The sequence below is a fragment of the Mytilus californianus genome, unplaced genomic scaffold, assembly GCF_021869535.1.
Source record: "Mytilus californianus isolate M0D057914Y unplaced genomic scaffold, xbMytCali1.0.p SCAF_1, whole genome shotgun sequence".
Classification (NCBI taxonomy): Eukaryota; Metazoa; Mollusca; class Bivalvia; order Mytilida; family Mytilidae; genus Mytilus; species Mytilus californianus.
The window spans coordinates 88,630,207-88,651,000 of NW_026262581.1; the positions used below are offsets into that span (position 1 = coordinate 88,630,207).

Sequence of the window (20,794 nt, forward strand, 5' to 3'; positions counted from 1 at the left end):
ATTTGGATTAATAGTCGAAAGACATAATAAAGATTTGTTTTTAAGTGCGAACCTTTCGGTAATGACACTATATCCGGTTACTTGCAAAATCGATTTGAAAACCGAAGAAGCACAACTTTCCATGTAGATAACACCATTAGATTGAATCAATATGATAATAACACTGAAAACTTTGCAACAACAAACGTTTAAGGTTGAAATTGGGGAAGATGAGTTGGTAAGTTCTTGTGCCTTGTCATAGAGGTTTTCCCCTTTTCCGGCGTCACTTTCGGCGTAGATCCGTACATGTACTGTATTTTGTATGGACATTGGAGGAGTAAGGCTTTAATAACAAACTGAGATACACGTAAGCATGGTGAACACATCCGCCAAATAAAAAACTGTGGCTGTTTCCTGCCATCGATCGTCTAAGATTTTATTGCTTGTCAAAAAAAAATTATTCAAGAAATAGCGTATTTCGGTTACATCGATTTCCTGAAAACTCAAAAAAATCTCAATAAACACATGAGAACTATGATAATTTTACCAGAACACTCTTTTTTTTTAAAGAAATATGAGGCAGGTGTCACCTGTGGAAAGGGGCGAAGTCAGCAAACCTTTAGCATTTGTTCAGAATACTTTACAATAACCGTTAACAGCAGATTTATATAATTAAACATTCATTGTAAAAAAAAATCCCAGCATAATTTCTGGTGTAAGAGTTACTGAATATTACGGAAATGTATCCGATGTTGGCCCTATCGTTAGGAATTTTATAAGTGACATCAAGTGCAATGTAAACAAAGAAACTCTATCTTCAGGCAGTGTTTTTTTTCTTGTCTTAAAGTATAGTTTAAAAACAAACAGAATAAATTTGAAATGTTCGTCCTCATTATTTTCTTTTTGGTGATCAGTTATACAAGTATGCGGGAAATCGTATGACTAACAACATGTTGCAGCATCCGTCAACAAAACAGGAACAGGGTAAAAGAAATTCATCACTCATTGATTAATTTACCTGAATTAAAAAAAATATCTAAGTAGATGAGAATACATGTATCAACTCACATAATTGCATGTGATGATGTATTTTTCATTATCAACAATATATTTTCAATCTGTTCAATATAAACACGAATTTAATCATAAAAAGTTGATTTCCAACAATTTTTTTAGCATTGTTCTTAATGAAGTTTGCATCTTTTTTTTTTGTTTAGTTATAGAATTCATTTAAGAAGGCCTTTATACAGACATGGTCAAACACCCAAAAACAAAACAAAAATTCAATAGGAACAGTGTTGAAAATTTTGTCAGAAATCAACTTTTAATATTTGCAGGGTTCGACATTAACTTTTATACCAGCTTGTCCAGTTGGGCAAGTGCCCTATTACTTTTATTTGTCTGAAAGTGAAATCTACATGCCCAAACTTTTACATGCTATTTTTGTGGTTGTAATGTTGATTGTTGTGTCATGATGGCAGCAACTAGACTTGACCACTGAGATACTATGAGGCATATATGAGCCGAGGAGGGAGGGAAAAGATCGACTAATATACGGGAATTGGATCATTTACATAGAGATACTTATTTGATAATAATTTATCTAAGAAATGCCATTTCAAAAAACCCTTCTTGATAAACTAACAACAACTGACAAATTTGTTAAAGTTTAATTTCATTTTCTCTTTCAAGCTTTTACGTTTTTCCATCTTAGGAAAATACACATCCGATGTCAAATTCTAAAGTTAGAACAACGAAAATAGACCCCCGCTTTCCATTAGTCGGTGGGAATATCACGTGCGTTGTTAACGCCTGAGTGGTGTCCTGATTGATAATGATAATGACGAAGCAACGCCGCGGCCGCCTGATTGGCCAATATTTTTAAACGTGATCTATTTTTGGTAAAATGGGGAATTCAGTGCGAACAAATGACGAAATATACACATTGAAGGGGGGTTAAGACCACTTTACTTGACCGTGCGGTGTTATCACTGAGTAATCTATGGACAAAACAACAGACACTATTTGTGAAATTTTAATCATATAACACTTTTTTTTTCACTTGCCCGATCGGACAACCAAGATGATGTTTTTACTTGTCAGAATACGGCATTAACTTGCCCCGGGCAATCGGACAACCGTAAGTGTCGGACCATGATTTGAATCAGTGTTTACATTCATACATTGAACAGATTGAAAATATATTATTGATATTGAATAAAAACAACATCACATGCAGTTTTGTGAGTCGATACATGTATTTTCATCTATATAGAAGATTTTTTTTTTTATTCAGGTAAATTAATCAACGAGTGACAGATTTCTCTTAGAAGAAATTTAAAGGTCCTAGTGAATAAACTACACAGAGAACAATAGCTATTGTATTTATTTAATGGGACAATAGAACTGACAAAAGTTTAAATACCTTAACCAAGAGGAGATGACTATGGAAAAGTTTCATTTGGTTCGCAATAACAGACATTTGGTTAAATCCCCTTAGTTAAATTTACCATTATATATCTTTTTAATGAGAAACATTCAAATTTTGATGGAGCTATGTATTTAAAAAAAATTCATGTGAGTGATCTGAGTGACTGATACCATTGAAATTAAGAAATTTTAGTTTCATTGTTGTGAAAAAAATGTTGAAGGTTTGACACAGAGTTCGCGAAAAACTTATTTTGGTCCGTCGGTCATGGGACCGACAAAGCATGATTATTTGTCAGTCCTACAAAATCTCTCAATTTTATCCTGAAATAAAATTAATAACATATTTTATCGAAAAATAACTTTATTAATATTAGTTTTATTCTTCGCACCCACAGGCAAATTAACAATGAAGGACCAGTTCAGGTCTTCTGATTGTTCTTATTTAAAGTCATCTTCACTATCCATTTCATCATCTGAATCACTTTCTCGGCTGTTACAGTATTTGTTTGCTCCATTGTAGGGTTCAATCGCCGATTGTTTGCCAGGGATGGCTCTATGAACAAATTTAGTAGGCCACGTGTAGATCGCCGCTTTGGTTTGTTTATAATAAATCCGTAAACCAGTACCGGAAATTGGCAGCGGGTACATCTGATAACCGATGTAAACACTTATTGGAAACAGTTGCCGTACATCTAATAACCAATGTAAAAAAGTGCCAAAATATGCACTACAACGGCCGTTTTTACATCGGTCATTGGGACCGGCTCTAGCCTTCAAAATACTGGTCCGAGCCTCATTTTGACCGACAGGACCGACCATTTTCGCGAACTCTGTTGACAAAGTTATTGATGTCTTAAAAAACTTTTACCACAAACTGAACCTTAATGTTGATATGCTGACAGAATGCAGGATCACTATGTCTCGCTTCAACTTGGATTAACTTGTACATGTTGGAACAACACTGAATACAGTATACTGCTAAAACAAACAATTTAAAGTTACATTTAGTAATTTCCTTGAAAGTTGATTTTTGTCATTTTATAGGTAAAGAAATTAAAAGAAAAAGTAGAGGCAGAGAAAGGAAAAGAAACGTTTCCTGCTGGTGGACAGAAATTGATTTATGCTGGTATATATGATATATATTACTAAAACAAGGTCCTTCATTAAAGAACAATTGCATTGAAATTTGTAACAACTGTTTATAACTTACCATTCAGTAACTAGGATGTTTTTGGCAACTTTTTGCTATTGTGGCAAAACATGTCAACCTAAAAATTACTTACTATGCAGCAGTAACTAGGATGTTGTTGCCACATGCACACAAATGATGTAGTGCTGCAAAACATGTTGACCTAATAAATAACTGCTTATGTTCTTCTTTCAATTGGACATATGGCCACAACAAGCTATTATGTTTAAAACCGTCTTTGTTTGAACTCGGATGTGATTACATTTCTCCAAAGACTTGATGATCTTATTGGCCAGTATATTCTCTATCAGTTGAATGCTTTTTATAGGTCACTGAATAACACACCAGCTTTCTGAATTAGACAGTTTGAGGACAGATTTTACATTGCTGTTTTTGATTTGTGGTTTGGTCTTTAAACTGGACTGGTTGGACTACAAATAAATGTACCCAATTGCCTAAAGTCTAGCATGCTTTGGCATGTCTTGGCTTTACATGTATACTGTTTCCTGTCCCATTATCTTTTCTGAATATTCCTTCAAAAAAGGTAAAATCTTAAACAACTTCTACTGCCAGTTCATTGATTGGAATTGGTGCTGTATTCCTGCAGTGAGAAATCTAGTGAACAAGAACAAAAGAAAATTCACTCTTCCTATGATAGAGTTGAGAAAATCAACAATCAAGCAATGCCTGTGACAATACTGATCAAAAGTTATTTCTAAATAACAATTGTACATTGAAAGAAATTATTTGTTAAACTGTGCTATTAGAAATATACATGCAAATACACAATGTTTTATGTTCAGTATTTATCGATATAATTGCATTAGAAAATAGAAGCTTGTGAAACTAAAATCTAAAAAATGTTAATCTTTGCTGCATATTGATAAAAAAAAATTGAAAAAATTCATGTACATACAAAATCTAAAGATCTTTCGGGTCACAAATTTTTGGAGTGTTCCACAAAGTCCTTAGCATGTTAGAATTTCCCAAAATATACTAATTTTTCACATCTAAGTTTTCCAGTACACCGGTCTGCTCTTGTCACATGAACATTCAATATAGAAATATTGTCTTTTCGTGAATGTAACAATTTAAAAGTCCGTCTGTGCAGGTTAAAAAATTAAAGATAAATTTCAGGGGTTCAAATTAGCAGTGGTACGAGGTCCGCGACCTTCCACTGTTGCAATCAGACTTTCGTTTTGGTTACTAGCTACGCCCGACGGACCTTCGATTTTAAAGGAAATAAAAATGATCTTTGCTGACCTTTTTAACCACCTGTATCATCATTTTTAAGCCATATTGTTATTGAAATTGAGATAAAAAAAATATTTCATCCCTGACCTTGCTGACGAGTGATAAAAGTTATTTTTAACCTTGTATTTCTTGGAAACACAAGGTTATAAATAGTTGCGAGAAGTCACGTGACAAATCATTTAATCATTTAGACATTTTCGAACAAAATCATGAGTCCGTTTCACTTTGGTATCACGTCTTCCAAGAGAAAGCCTGAAGATCATGAACAGTCTTCAACCACAGGTACTTGTTTCTATCCATGGGAAGGTCGAATATCCATAAATATAGAAGGATATTCAACCTTCCCATGGATAGAAACAAGTGCCTGTGCCTTCAACGTCTTCAAAAGAAATCAAATGAAGATCTCACTAAAGACCAAAAATGCGATCGTGAAAAACTGGAATGGACATTTAAGCCCCACTGGAAAATCGATTGAACCGTGGCTATATTTTGATGAATAAACTGGTCTAATGTCATGCACATACAGCCAGAAGTTCCCCACCCATTCAGAAAAAGAAAGTAAGGGGAACACAAAATCTTAAAATAGACGCAATAAAAATATACGAAGTGGCACTTCGGCATTTATCTTATCCATGAAAGTGACCCAAATTTTAAGTGTAAAGTTTAAATGTCAGACACTAAACTTGGACAATGTATTCTCAAGCAGCAATGTAAGCCTGATCAGTTAAATAGATATAAGGTTCTTTTCAACACTGCATACAGTATTGCAAAAATGGGAAACCCTTCAGTGACTATGAATTTATTCTTGAAATCCAGTGCAAAAATGGTGTTGATGTGTAAGCAGTATTTCAATATTGAAGGTTGTAAACTGTTTATTCGCTGAATAGCCCATTATATGAGAAACGAAACATCACATGCAGTTCAAATATGATGAAACAAACTAACCTTACTCCAAAAGCACATTAATTTTGTATCTTATTGAGTTATGAAATATTTCATGTAAAAGTAGGACCTATGATTTAGGTTGTGGACCTTTCAATTTTGGAGTGTCAAAGGTCCTGGACCTTCCAGTACAAAATGTTAATTTGAACCCCTGAATTTTTTTATAAAGTAGGTATCTATTAACTATTTTTTATGCCCCTGCGGTAGCGGAGGGGCATTAAGTTTTACCCTTGTCTGTCTGTCCGTCCGTACGTCCCAAAATTGGTGTCCGTTCTCTAACTTTAGTTTGCCTCAACTAAATGTTATGAAACTTATACACATTAGAAATAAGAAGATGTGGTATGAGTGCCGATGAGACAGCTCTCCATCCAAGTCACAATGTGTAAAAAGTAAGCAATTATAGGTCAAAAGTACGGCTGTCACTTTTACCGTTCTAGAGTTATGCCCCTTTACAAATGGAAAAATTGCTGAATTTTTGTTTCGGTTCTCTAACTTTAGTTTTTCCTCAACCAAATGTTATGAATCTTCTACACAATGCTTATCACCACAAAACACAGATCAAGTTTGAATTTTGGTAGCGTCACTTTTACCGTTCTAAAGTTTTGCCCCTTTACAAATGGAAAAATTGCTGAATTTTTGTTTCCGTTCTCTAACTTAAGTTTGCTTTTACCAAATTTTATGAATCTTATACACAATGCTTATTACCACAAAACACAGATCAAGTTCGAATTTGGGTGATGTCACTTACACCTTTCTAGAGTTATGCCCCTTTACAAATGGAAAAATTGCTGAATTTTTCGTTTTGGTTCTCTAACTTTAGTTTTTCCTCAACCAAATGTTATGAATCTTCTACACAATGCTTATCACCACAAAACACAGATCAAATTTGAATTTTGGTAGCGTCACTTTTACCGTTCTAGAGTTATGCCCCTTTACAAATGGAAAAATTGCTGAATTTTTCATTTCCATTCTCTATCTTAAGTTTGCTTTTACCAAATGTTATGAATCTTATACACAATGCTTATTACCATAAAACTCAAATCAAGTACGAATTTTGGTAGCATCACTTTTACCATTCTTGAGTTATGTCCCTTTATAACATTCTATGCAAGTGGGGGCATCATCTGTGTCCCATGGACACATTCCCCATTTATTTTATACTATTTTAAGAAAAGGTCTTCTCGATTTTTGTTCATGTATTTGCGGTCTTCTCGATCTATTCACATTCAATGTTTACATCGGGGCGATGAGGTCTGTTTGAATTTGTTTAGTAACTTAATTTCAAAAGTGTTACATCTTTGCTGCATATCAATCGATTCCTTTGGAATTTTTTCCCTGACTTTCTCTGATCTAGCTACATATATATATATAGGGATAATTAGCATTTTCCAGAGAGGTGTACAGCCAATAGAAAAATAAATTGGAAGTTGGTACTGAAGGAATTTATTATACGGGTATAATGTTTTTACCCGTCCGTCTGTCCATCCGTCAGTCCGTCATCCCTGTTCTTGTCATCGCAACTCCTCTGAAACCACACAACAGAATTTCATGAAACTATAGATACATGTAATAAGGACATACTATGTAGACATGGTAGATGTGCATATCGACAGGAAATTATGATTCAATTTTTATACAACCGCCAAAAAATTTTGCGGTCGTATATTGGTATGACGTTGTCGTCGTCATCGTCATCGTCCGAAAAACACATTGGTTTTCGCACTCTAACTTTAGTTTAAGTGAATGGATCTCTATAAAATTTTACCATTAGGTTCAGTACCACAAAAGGAAGGTTGGGATTGATTTTGGGGGTTATGGTACCAAAAAGGGGCCGAAAATAAGCATTTTCTAGTTTCCAGACAATAACTGTGGAATGGTGTATGGATCTCTCTGAAATTATACTACAAGTTTCCATACCACAAAGGGATGGTTAGGATTTGCTTTGGGGGGTTATGGCTCAAACCGTTTAGGAATTAGGGGCAAAAAAGGGGGAAAACAAGGTTGTCCTGGTTAATGGACAAATACTTTAGTACAAAACATAATTTAAAGCAGTGTAAGGGAGATAAATCAAATACATCATTGAAATTATCTCCCTTACACTGCTTTTAAATTATGAATAAAGTAATGGTTAATGAACAATTAAGATAATTTAAAACAGTGTAAGGGAGGTAATCCAAATACAATGTTTTGGTTACTTCCCTTACACTGCTTTTAAATTATGTTTAAAGAAATGCATATTTATAAAGGAAGACCAGTAAAAATATCTGCAAATGTTGCATCTTTTTTTTTTACAAAAAAATCCATATGAAAGATTTGACACTATACTTTAAATTCTATTATAAAATAGATTAAGTTAGCACTATGGTAAATTTAAATGGGTAATTATGGTTGCAAACTCCATTGGAAATTTGATTGAGATTATGACCATATCTTGAGGGAAAGAATTTTTTGGGAAAAAGGGGGGGGGGGTAAAAAGAAATTGTGGGGGGTCAATTTTTTCTCATTTCAGATTTCAGAAATAATAAAGAATTATTCTTCAAATATTTTTTTTTTTTCAAATTTCAAATATTGAAAAATTTCAAGAAGTAATCTTTAATTGCACAGTATGGCACATTAGATTTTTAAAATCTTTGACCAACATTTATTTATTTGTTATGCCGAATCTAACCGTGTATTTAGATTTTTAATTTTGGGTCCAGTTTTCAAATTGGTCTACATTAAGGTCCAAAGGGTCCAAAATTAAACTTTGTTTGATTTTAACAAAAATTGAATTTATGGGGTTCTTTGATATGCTGAATCTAAACATGTATTTAGATTTTTGATTTTTGGCCCAGTTTTCAAGTTGGTCCAAATTGGGGTCCAAAATTAAACTTTGTTTTATTTCAACAAAAATTGAATATATGGGGTTCTTTGATATGCTGAATCTAACCATGTGTTTAGATTTTTTATTTGTGGACCCCGCTATCAAATTGGTTCATATTGAGGTCAAAAGGGTCCAAAATTAAACTTCGTTTGATTTCATCAAAAATTGAATTATTGGGGTTCTTTGATATGCCAAATCTAACTGTGTATTTAGATTTTTAATTTTGGGTCCTGTTTTTTAAATTTGTCTACATTAAGGTCCAAAGGGTCCAAAATTAAACTTAGTTTGATTTTAACAAAAATTGAATTCTTGGGGTTCTTTGATATGCTGAATCTAAACATGTATTTAGATTTTAGATTTTTGGCCCAGTTTTCAAGTTGGTCCAAATTGGGGTCCAAAATTAAACTTTATTTGATTTCAACAAAAATTGAATATATTGGGTTCTTTGATATGCTGAATCTAACCATGTATTTAGATTTTTGATTTTTGGGCCCCATTATCAACTTTGTCCACATTGAGGTCAAAAGGGTCCAAAATTAAACTTTGTTTGATTTCATCAAAAATTGAATTCTTGGGGTTCTTTGATATGCTGAATCTAACCATGTATTTAGATTTTGGATATTGGACCATAATAGGTGAATGTCCAATTTAAAATTTTTAAGTTCTTAGACCACATTCATTCTGTGTCAGAAACCTATGCTGTGTCAAATATTTAATCACAATCCAAATTCAGAGCTGTATCAAGCTTGAATGTTGTGTCCATACTTGCCCCAACTGTTCAGGGTTCGACCTCTGCGGTCGTATCAAGCTGCACCCTGCGGAGCATTTTATTAATTTTAGTTTCTTGTGTATAATTTGGAGTTTAGTTTGACGTCCATTATCACTGAACTAGTATACATATTTGTTTAGGGGCCAGCTGAAGGACGCCTCTGGGTGCGGGAGTTTCTCGCTGCATTGAAGACCTGTTGGTGGCCTTCGGCTGTTGTCTGCTCTATGGTCGGGTTGTTGTCTCTTTGACACATTCCCCATTTCCATTCTCAATTTTATTGTAAAAAGGGGGGTTTATGTCCATGGCCAAACAGGAAATAAATGGTCATTTCACGAAAAAAGCCCAGCTACTTGTTGCTTTTCATCTGCATTCAGGAAGCATAGTGAATAATGAGCTTCAAACACGAAAAAATGTGAAATAAAAATTGCAACCATGTCGCTCGAAAAATTATAACTCTTTACCATCCGCGTGTCATCATGGTCATAAACGAAGTAGACCTGTCCAATGGAAAAAATGAGGATAGCGGTTTCATCCTGTGGCAGGCTATCACGCTTTTGGTATCCAAATGGACAAACTTTTTTGTCAATCTATGGAACAAGAAAATTCTAAATAGTTTGTGGATATCTATTAATTTTCACTTGACGTCTTTCACGTTTGGATGGATCCATTTCATCTATGAGATGAAAAATCTTAAGGAATTATGGAAAAAAAGAAAACGATCTTGTTGTAATGGAATTTTAACACAGGTTATTATTTGCGTAAACAACATTTGAAGGTCAGTTTTGATTGTCTATATTTGCCAATGGATGTTAAACACCAATCCATCTATGCATCAAGCTGATTGCGAATAGGAATGTTATAAAATATGGTCCAGCAATGTTATGATGTATACAAAAATCAGAAAGAAATTAGTTTTCATGTAAAGAAGGAAGCATGCATATACTCAAGTCTAGAAGTTCTATTGCCTCTTCACCATGTTTATGTGTCAGTTTTTATATTATAGGTAAAATCCTTGATGATGAAAAGAAAATAGCAGAATACAAAATAGAGGAGAAAAACTTTGTGGTTGTTATGGTAACCAAGGTATAAAGTTTATAAAAGTATGATGGAAAAAAATTACTAAATAGAACCTTTGATATTAAGTCTCTTTTCCATCATGTCCATTAAAAAGTTCTAACCAAATAAATCTTTTAAATTTTCTGTTTACATGTATTGCTGGTTCTGTAATAAACATGATTATACAACAATATATAACATTTAATTGTTATAATGAATGAAGAACTGTTTATAATAAGTAATTTTTCAACTGTCTTTTTTTTATAAACAGCCAAAAGCAGCACCAGCTAAACCAGCAGAAACGCCAGCTGCCCCACCCCCTGTTGAAGCAGGTTTAGCTGTTGTGACACCAACACCTACTCCAGCAACACAACCAGAGACGAAACCGGAAGAAAAGAAAGAAGAAACCCCTCCAAGGTGTGTTTACAATTTGTGTTTAACATATCAGAAAACATGTCCAAAAATGAGTATTACCCTTGTAAAATGCATTTCACATCAAATTTATATACATATATTGAACATGAATGTTACCAATATCTCAGTGTAATTGAAAAGAATATCATTTCAAAATTTGTATGCGTGATATCATTTGAAAGTTTGAAATGCAGGGAAATAAATCTTGAAAGAGCACTTATGCTTAGATTTGTGTTTTGCATTTAGATTTATAGTGCTATAGATCTATAAATGGACATAAACAATACTTGAAAAGCTAATTATTCTTTCAATTTTTATCTGAAATGTCTGAATCAACTGCAGTGTTCCAGCTAGGATTTGAAAATAGAGGGGCGCGTTTTTAAAAAAGGGCACTTTAGTGCGTTCTCACTGAAAAAAATCAAATACTTAATATTACCACATAATGACATATTTTTAGCAAGCATGTAGCTAAGTTAAATACTCTATACTATTATATACAAGTTTAAAAATCACTTATTTAGAACATATAAGTAAAAATCAAACTGAGAGCACTAATAGTCATTACTATATTCATTTCTCTTTCAGAACTACAGATTTTTTCAAAGAAGAGTTCAAATGCAAATAAATATTAAACAACATTGACAAGTCTTCTGTTTTTCTTTTTGAAGAAGGTTGTCACACATTGATCAAGAATTTTTTCAAATTTAGTTTCATCACAGTTTAATTTTACAGTTAACATTTTTATACGAAAATTTTGTGGTCGTATATTGGTATGACGTTGGCGTCGTCGTCGTCGCCGTCCGGCGTCGTCGTCGTCGCCGTCCGGCGTCGTCGTCCGAAGACACATTGGTTTTCACACTCTAACTTTAGTTTAAGTGAATGGATCTTTTTGAAATTTGGCCATAAGGTTAAATACCACAAAAGGAAGGTTGGGATTGATTTTAGGGGTTATGGTACCAACAGTTAAGGAATTAGGGGCCAAAAAGGGGCCAAAAATAAGCATTTTCTAGTTTCCAGACAATAACTCTGGAACGGTGTATGGATCTCTCTGAAATTATACTACAAGTTTCCATACCACAAAGGGATGGTTAGGATTTGCTTTGGGGGGGTTATGGCTCAAACCGTTTAGGAATTAGGTGCAAAAAAGGGGGAAATACAGGGTTGTCCTGGTTAATGGACAAATACTTTAGTACAAAACATAATTTAAAGCAGTGTAAGGGAGATAAATCAAATACATCATTGAAATTATCTCCCTTACACTGCTTTTAAATTATGTATAAAGTAATGGTTAATGAACAATAAAGATAATTTAAAACAGTGTAAGGGAGGTAATCCAAATACAACGTTTTGGTTACTTCCCTTACACTGCTTTTAAATTATGTTTAAAGAAATGCATATTTATAAAGGAAGACCAGTAAAAATATCTGCAAATGTTGCATCTTTTTTTTTTACAAAAAAATCCATATGAAAGATTTGACACTATATTTTTAATTCTATTATAAAATAGATTAAGTTAGCACTATGGTAAATTTAAATGGGTAATTATGGTTGCCAACTCCATTGGAAATTTGAATTGAGATTATGACCATATCTTGAGGGAAAGAATTTTTTTGGGGAAAAAAGGGGGGGGGGGATAAAAAGAAATTGTGGGGGGTCAATTTTTTCTCATTTCAGATTTCAGAAATTAAAAAGAATTATTCTTCAAAAAATTTTTTTTTTCAAATTTCAAATATTGAAAAATTTCAAGAAGTCTTTAATTGCACAGTATGGCGCATTAGATTTGTAAAATCTTTGATCACATTTATTTATTTGTTATGCCGAATCTAACAGTGTATTTAGATTTTTAATTTTGGGTCCAGTTTTCAAATTGGTCTACATTAAGGTCCAAAGGGTCCAAAATTAAACTTAGTTTGATTTTAGCAAAAATTGAATATATGAGGTTCTTTGATATGCTGAATCTAAACATGTATTTAGATTTTTGATTTTTGGCCCAGTTTTCAAGTTGGTCCAAATTGGGGTCCAAAATTAAACTTTGTTTGATTTCAACAAAAATTGAATATATGGGGTTCTTTGATATGCTGAATCTAAACATGTATTTAGATTTTTTATTTGTGGACCCCGTTATCAAATTGGTTCATATTGAGGTCAAAAGGGTCCAAAATTAAACTTTACTTGATTTCATCAAAAATTGAATTATTGGGGTTCTTTGATATGCCAAATCTAACCGTGTATTTAGATTTTTAATTTTGGGTCCTGTTTTTTTTAAATTTGTCTACATTAAGGTCCAAAGGATCCAAAATGAAACTTAGTTTGATTTTAACAAAAATTGAATTCTTTGGGTTCTTTGATATGCTGAATCTAAACATGTGTTTAGATTTTTGATTATGGGCCCAGTTTTCAAGTTGGTCCAAGATAGGGTCCAGTATTTAAACTTTGTTTGATCTCAACAAAAATTGAATATATGGGGTTCTTTGATATGCTGAATCTAAACATGTATTTAGATTTTTGATTATGGGCCCAGTTTTCAAGTTGGTCCAAGTTGGGGTCCAAAATTAAACTTTGTTTGATTTCAACAAAAATTGAATATATGAGGTTCTTTGATATGCTGAATCTAACCATGTATTTATATTTTCTATTTGTAGGACCCGCTTTCAAATTGGTTCATATTGAGGTCAAAAGGGTCAAAATTAAACTTTGTTTGATTTCATCAAAAATTGAATTATTGGGGTTCTTTGATATGCCAAATCTAACCGTGTTTTTAGATTTTTAATTTTGGGTCCTGTTTTTTAAATTGGTCTTCATTGAGGTCCAAAGGGTCCAAAATTAAACTTAGTTTGATTTTAACAAAAATTGAATTCTAACAAAAATTGAATTCTTGGGGTTCTTTGATATGCTGAATCTAAACATGTGTTTAGATTTTTGATTATGGGCCCAGTTTTCAAGTTGGTCCAAGTTGGGGTCCAAAATTAAACTTTTTTTGATTTCAACAAAAATTGAATATATGGGGTTCTTTAATATGCTGAATCTAACCATGAATTTAGATTTTTTATTTGTGGGCCCCGCTATCAAATTGGTTCATATTGAGGTCAAAAGGGTCCAAAATTAAACTTTGTTTGATTTCATCAAAAATTGAATTCTTGGGGTTCTTTGATATTCTAAATCTAACCGTGTATTTAGATTTTTTTATTTTAAGTCCCGTTTTTTTTAATTGGTCTACATTAAGGTCCAAAGGGTCCAAAATTAAACTTAGTTTGATTTTAGCAAAAATTGAATTCTTGGGGTTCTTTGATATGCTGAATCTAAACATGTGTTTAGAATTTTGATTATGGGCCCAGTTTTCAAGTTTGTCCAAGTTGGGGTCCAAAATCAAACTTTGTTTGATTTTAACAAAAATTGAATATATGGGGTTCTTTGATATGCTGAATCTAACCATGTATTTTGATTTTGGACATTGGACCATAATAGGTAAATTAAAAAAATTCAAGTTCTTAGACCACATTCTTTCTGTGTCAGAAACCTATGCTGTGTCAAATATTTAATAACAATCCAAATTCAGAGCTGTATCAAGCTTGAATGTTGTGTCCATATTTGCCCCAACTGTTCAGGATTCGACCTCTGCGGTCGTATCAAGCTGCGCCCCAGCGAAGCATTTTATTGTTAATGTCTGTGTTTTCAAGTTTGCCCTGTGACTTGTCTTTATCAGTTTGACCTGAGAGAATATTCTCTCCACTCTGCTGTACTGAGTGGTTGTATTATTGCAACACTGAATAGTTTTGCAACAAGAGAGTACATATATAATAGGTTTTTATCCTTATGACAAGGTGAATGAAATAGCTCTAGCAGACTAGGTAAGGAACGATCTGTAAGTTCTGCTGATGACGCAAGAGCTATAAAGTCCTGCCATTGAATAAGGAGAGTTTCAGGGTCCATGTCAAATGTATTTGCCAGAGCTTCTATCTCTGTATAACCATACATTGTTTCAATTTTGTCTGTTCCTGTAAGGTCTAAAATGGCCAACTGATCGATTGTGTCAGCATCTTAAAATCTAACTGTTATATTTAAGTATTTAAGTTTGTTAATTCAACTTTGAAAGTTTATTATCAATTCAACAAGCATCTCCGTATATTTCATGTTGAGCGTATCTAATAATATCAATAAGTTTGTCAAAACGGATTTCAATAAGAAAATTGATACAAAAATCTGACTTTCGAGAGCTCCGTAATCGTCACAATAATAAATTAATTCAACTTTGAAAGTTCATTATCAATTCAACAAGAATCTCCGTATATTTCATGTTGAGCGTATCTAATAATATCAATAAGTTTGTCAAAACGGATTTCAATTTAAGAAAAATGATATAAAAATTGGACTTTCGAGTGCTCCGTAATCGGCGGAATTTACAATAGAAGAACAATTGCAATATCTGATAGAAACCTTTCTTCTTCTCGATTTTTCATAAAAGTAAAGAATTAAATTATTTTTTTACCTTTGATGGTCATATTCTTGGCAAGTCTTTGATATTTTCTTCTTGTCATTTTCGAGTTGGTCAATTTTTCTTTTTTTCGTCGGCATTTTGTGTGTTGACGATTTACAATATACTATTGGAATGATTCTTTTTTAATGAACGTTATTTTATAAATAACAAATACAATAGAAATGAACATCGTTCACATTTATTTTATAATTTCTATTTTGCATCGTCAAGTGTTAAAAAATCAATTCATTTAACTTGGATGTTTGGTGCTTCAGGGCAAAGGGATTAGACAGGGTCGTAAATTTCACCTGATTTAAGTAATTGACTCTAATCAAATAGGTGATTATATACAGGTAACAAGTGTCAACAATTTTAATCTGTTGTCTTAATGAAGTGTGTGTATAAAGAACTCAACAAAATGGCGACGATATGAGGAAAAAAGATCGTTTTTAAAACTTTTTTCAAAAGGGCACAGAGGGGCACATCAGAAGGGCAGAGGGGCGCAAAATTTTGGGGGCGGGGCGCGGCGCCCCTCCATTTCATGCTAGCTGGAACACTGAACTGATTAGATATTTAGCATACAGTCAAGAAAAGTCACTGATTTGAGTTTTGTTCGGGTTGAACAATTTTTGATTCAGCCATGCTGGATCTATGTGATCACTCCGGATTTGGAGATGGTGCAGAATTCTAAGTTGAAGATATATAATGAATGACTTTCAGATACTTTATACACCATATTGATCATTTATTGCCAACTTTTGAAATGTTATTTTCCCTTAAATTAAGAAAAGATTGGTTGAACAGCTACTTTATTTTATATATACACTTGCATATAGTGCCTTTAGAAAGCAAAATTTTTAATAAATTACTGTTTATTAATTAATGTGAAAAAGTAATATATATAATTTAAGCAGTTGATGAGAATTATGGAAGTATTTTATCAGTATCTTATGCTTGTGTAAGTAATTGAATACATTTGGTACAAGATGTGTTTATTGATATTAAAGTTGATTCCCACCCTTTTTAAATGTTTTTATTCCAATTCTTTTCTTAGGCAAATAAGAGTACTGCTACAATACAGTATGATGAACAACTGTCATTATTTACAAAAAAATTCACTCAAAGGTGAAAGTATAAATTGGAATCACCTCCACTTTAATGCCAATCTTAATTGACCACAGTTAATACCGGTATCTCTTGTATTACATAATTGAATACATAATTGAATAGACCTCAATAAAATTGAGAATGGAAATGGGGAATGTGTCAATAGTAGACCTATAATCGCTTTTGATCTATACTACATAAAATTATTCTGTAAATTATTTCTCCGAGATGAATGATTATAGATAAAAAATATGCATTTTTTAGCAAAGAAAAGACAAAAACAAAATATGTGTGAAATAATGCAAGCAGGGTCTATTTTACTTGTAAAATCAGTGTTATAATCATCTGATTTTAGTCAATAATTTATTTTAATTTAAGTTACAATTATATTATCATTAATTATCTCGAAACAATAAACAAAATTGCATAACTCTAACCTGGGGATTTTCTTCAATCAAATTAATTTGTTTATTTCCCATTATATTGCTATTTAACAGTGTAAGGTATTGTACATGTATATTTGAATACAGGAAATTATTTTTTCTCAAGGAAGAAGGAACACCAATTTAAATAAAAATTAGTTATTTGATCTTTGTTGTTGAAAAAGTGCATTTTCAATGCCTCTTTTCTGAAATCATTAAGTCAAACTTCAATAAAAAATATACAATACCTTCCTTTGAAGATTTCTTTTTCAAATCAATACCCCTTCCAAAAATTGAAATATAAAAAATAAAATGCTTCGTTGAGCGCAGCCTGATACGACCGCAGTGGTCGAACCCTGAACAGTTGGGGCAAATTTGGATACAATATTCAAGCTTGATACTATCTGAATTTGGATTGTGATTAAATTTTTGACATAATATAGGTTTCTGACACAAAATAAATGTGGTCAAAGATCTTACAAATCTAATGCGCAATACTGTGCAATTGAAGATTTCTTCTTGAAACTTTTCAAAAATTTGAAATTTTGAAAATTTTGAAAAACAAATATGAATCCTTTTAAAAAAAAAATGAAAACCCCCCCTTCCCCCATAAACTTTTTGAATTCCCATTTTAGCATTAGCCATCAAACTCAATTGCAGTCTTTCCTTTGTAGTATGGAACCTTGTAGTACAATTTTAAAGAGATCCATACACTTAATCACAAGTTACTGTCTGGAAACTAGTAAAATGCCTTTTTTTTACCATAAAAGCCCATTTAAATACATCATAAAAGTATTAAAATAGAAAATGACATCATAGTCATGGCTAAAATGAAAAACCTTCATCAGCAACTTTCAATAGTAATATCTAAAAATAAAATTCCTTCATCAACATTTAAAAGTAACTTCTAAAAATAAATTGACAACTAGGACTTTGCAACCATAAAAACCCATTTAAATACATCATAAAAGTATTAAAATAGAAAATGACATCATAATCATGCCTAAAATTAAAACACTTTCATCAGCAACATTAAATAGTAATATCTAAAAATAAAATTCCTTCACATACATTATCATGGCTAAAATTAAATAATTTTTAAAATAGAAAATGACATCATAATATTGCCTAAAATTAAAAAGCCTCCATCGGCAACATTAAATAGTAATATCTAAAAATAAAATTCCTTCACGTACATAATCATGGCTATAATTAAATTACCTTTATTAAACATTTTTAAAATAGTAACTTCTAAAAATAAATTGACAGCTAATCACCTAAAGACAATACATTTCTTTATAAATAATTTACAAGCAGTGTAAGGGAGGTAATTTGATAATATATGTTTGAATTACCTCCCTTACACTGCTTTAAAATTATGTTTTGTGCTTATGTAATTGTCCATTAACCTGGAAACCCTTGTTTTTCCCCTTTTTTTGCCCCTAATTCCTAAACTGTTTGAGCCATAACCCCCCAAAGCAAATTCTTACCATCCCTTTGTGATATGGTAACTTGTATAATTTCAGAGAGATCCATACACCATTTCACAAGTTATTGTCTGGAAACTAGAAAAATGCTTATTTGGGCCCCATTTTGGCCCCTAATTCCTAAACTGTTAGGACCATAACCCCCAAAATCAATCCCAGCCTTCCTGTTGTGGTCATAAACCTTATGGTTAAATTTCATAGAAATCCATACACTTAAACAAAAGTAAAATATCCGGAAACCAATGTGTCTTCGGACGACGACGTGATACCAAAAAAAGACCGCAAAATTTTTGCGGCCGTAGAAAACTGTATCAAAATTGAGAAATTCTCTTTGGCCAATTGAATACAATTTTTATAGTAAGATTATGGAAATGAAATTAAATGATTCCAAGATAAGTAAGAACAATTGCATACCTATGTTTAAAAATAGAAATATTCCCAAAAGCAACCATTTACGAGTAAATTTAGGGAGACAAGCTTGTGTTATCAACTGAAAAAACCCAATTATCTTTCTGAAATTAATGCAAGAGTGATATATTATCAAGTTTTTGTTTTGTTTACCACGATACCTGAGATTATGATATTATGCACACAACTATTCCGGTCTTTCCATCAGTGATTTCAATCACTTTGATACCATAGAAGAAGTACATTTTTATTGAGAATTTCATAAACTGAAAGGGGTGATTTAGAAAAAGGAAAATAATACGGTTTATTTTTTAGTGAAATAATAATGAAAATGATAATGTTTAACATTCAATCCAAGTGTGGTCTGTTTTTTTTTAAACATAATATTTGATTGTCCCTTGGTTACTTCTCTTTTTAAACACAAATTAACATTTTGAGCCAAAATAACTTATCCAAAGTTGTGATGGTTGTCTCTAAATATCTTACAAGAGCTTGTATAAATTCTTTTTAATTAAAAATGAGATCAGAAAAAATGTTGGTCTATCGGCCGTAGCGAAACAAATGGCTGAATCACAGCACCGACGATGCTTTGATTAGTGTAAACTTATCCAATGTTCCTGCTTGATAGGGAGCTTGTATTGCAAATGTAATACCCTCAAACATGTCAAATGCATTTAGGTTTATGCTATTATGCAATTCTTTTCGAACATTTCATTAACTTATATGTTTAAAGATTTGTTTCAAGCAGTTTTGATGGAATAATAAAAAGTAAAGAAGAATTGATTGTTAGATGTTTGATTGTGTCCTTATTGAAGAAAACTGCCTCCAAATCTGTTTGTATAATAAGCCATCTCTTAGAATTTCTAAGTGTACTTAAATGTTTCTATGATGATCTTGGAAACAAAAACTGAATATTCACATATGTTTAAAATTGGCTTGATAACAGTATTTTAATTATTAAATTTCAGTACTACCACAGAGTCTTCACCTGCTCCTCCAGCAACAACAACAACCACTACAGCTACTACAGCAGCAGGTTTAGCTGAAGCTGTTTCATTGGCATCTGCAGAAAGTGCTCTAGTTACAGGACAGCAATATGAAAATATGGTTACAGAATTAATGAGTATGGGCTTTGAAAGAGAACAAGTACTTAGAGCACTGAGAGCTAGTTTCAACAATCCAGACAGAGCTGTAGAATATTTGTTAGGGGTAAATATATAATGTCATGTATATATGCTGGGTGTCACATGTGGAGCAGGATCTGTTAACCATTTGGGAGCACCTGAGATCACGCCCTGATTTTGGTAGGGTTCTTGTTGCTCAGTCTTTCGTTTTCAATGTTGAATTTTACATACTGCTGTTTGTCTTTTGATCCTTTTTAGGTTTTTGCAATGGCATTATTATCAGTTTGTTTTTGACTTATGAGTTTGTATGTCCCTTTGGTATCTTTTGCCTCTCTTATATATTTTTGAGCTTGACTGTAGATTTCTTTTTATGCCTTGTCAAAATATGATCATTGTAAATAGGTTCATCCATATCTCTCATTCCGAAATAATTTTCTGTTCTGAATTTACTTGCAAATATTGAGTAATTATTTTTTTGAAAATTGTACTTTTCAATATTGCCGATATTGATCTGATTTTTGTACAGTGCAGTGGGTTGTTTTTGCAGTATGCTACTATTTGTCTATTTAAATGGTGTCATGAAATTCACTTAAAAAAAATTAAAATGTACATTGTGAAAATAATAGTTTTTCTGCTGAGAGATCTTTTTGTGGATTTCAAGATTTTTGTGGATTTCGTGGGTATAGGTGAACCACAAATTTAGATGTTCAACGAATTGCAAATTTTCTATAGAAATCCACAAAATCAAATATTCACGAAAACACAGGCATTCATCAATCCACAAAAATTGGTACCCACGAAAATAAATGAATCCACAGTTATAGCTCTTGGGGTAGACAACTTCAATGAAATACAAGTCTTACATGTCCTGTGTTC

At 32.4% G+C, this 20,794-nt stretch overlaps 2 protein-coding genes and 1 long non-coding RNA gene across 11 annotated transcripts in view; 2 read left to right on the forward strand and 1 right to left on the reverse strand.

Moving 5' to 3' along the window:
- The window catches only part of LOC127710138 (uncharacterized), a 304,241-nt gene extending 292,194 nt beyond the window's left edge, over positions 1-12,047 (reverse strand). Inside the window, exon 1 of the long non-coding RNA XR_007986007.1 lies at positions 12,019-12,047. This is a non-coding gene — a long non-coding RNA (uncharacterized LOC127710138). The remainder of the gene's footprint in view (positions 1-12,018) is intronic.
- Positions 1-20,794, forward strand: part of LOC127709649 (uncharacterized) — a 479,059-nt gene that overhangs the window by 78,314 nt on the left and 379,951 nt on the right. The window contains exons 15-16 of one of the 8 annotated variants that reach the window (XM_052215313.1): positions 7,566-7,962; positions 12,225-12,961. The exons of 5 other annotated variants lie outside the window; for them this stretch is intronic. The gene's annotated coding sequence lies outside the window, so the exon portion shown is untranslated. Of the gene's footprint in view, positions 1-7,565; positions 7,963-11,824; positions 11,843-12,224; positions 12,962-20,794 lie in introns of those variants that run through there. 2 more of the 8 variants (XM_052215339.1, XM_052215347.1) reach the window with 2 other exon arrangements.
- The window catches only part of LOC127709888 (UV excision repair protein RAD23 homolog B-like), a 36,971-nt gene continuing 16,216 nt past the window's right edge, over positions 40-20,794 (forward strand). The window contains exons 1-5 of one of the 2 annotated variants that reach the window (XM_052215571.1): positions 40-217; positions 3,454-3,535; positions 10,430-10,509; positions 10,754-10,899; positions 19,763-20,003. In XM_052215571.1, the coding sequence (XP_052071531.1) occupies positions 152-217; positions 3,454-3,535; positions 10,430-10,509; positions 10,754-10,899; positions 19,763-20,003 (615 nt within the window). In that variant the 5' untranslated portion in view covers positions 40-151. Of the gene's footprint in view, positions 218-273; positions 347-3,453; positions 3,536-10,429; positions 10,510-10,753; positions 10,900-19,762; positions 20,004-20,794 lie in introns of those variants that run through there. The other variant, XM_052215577.1, reaches the window with a different exon arrangement.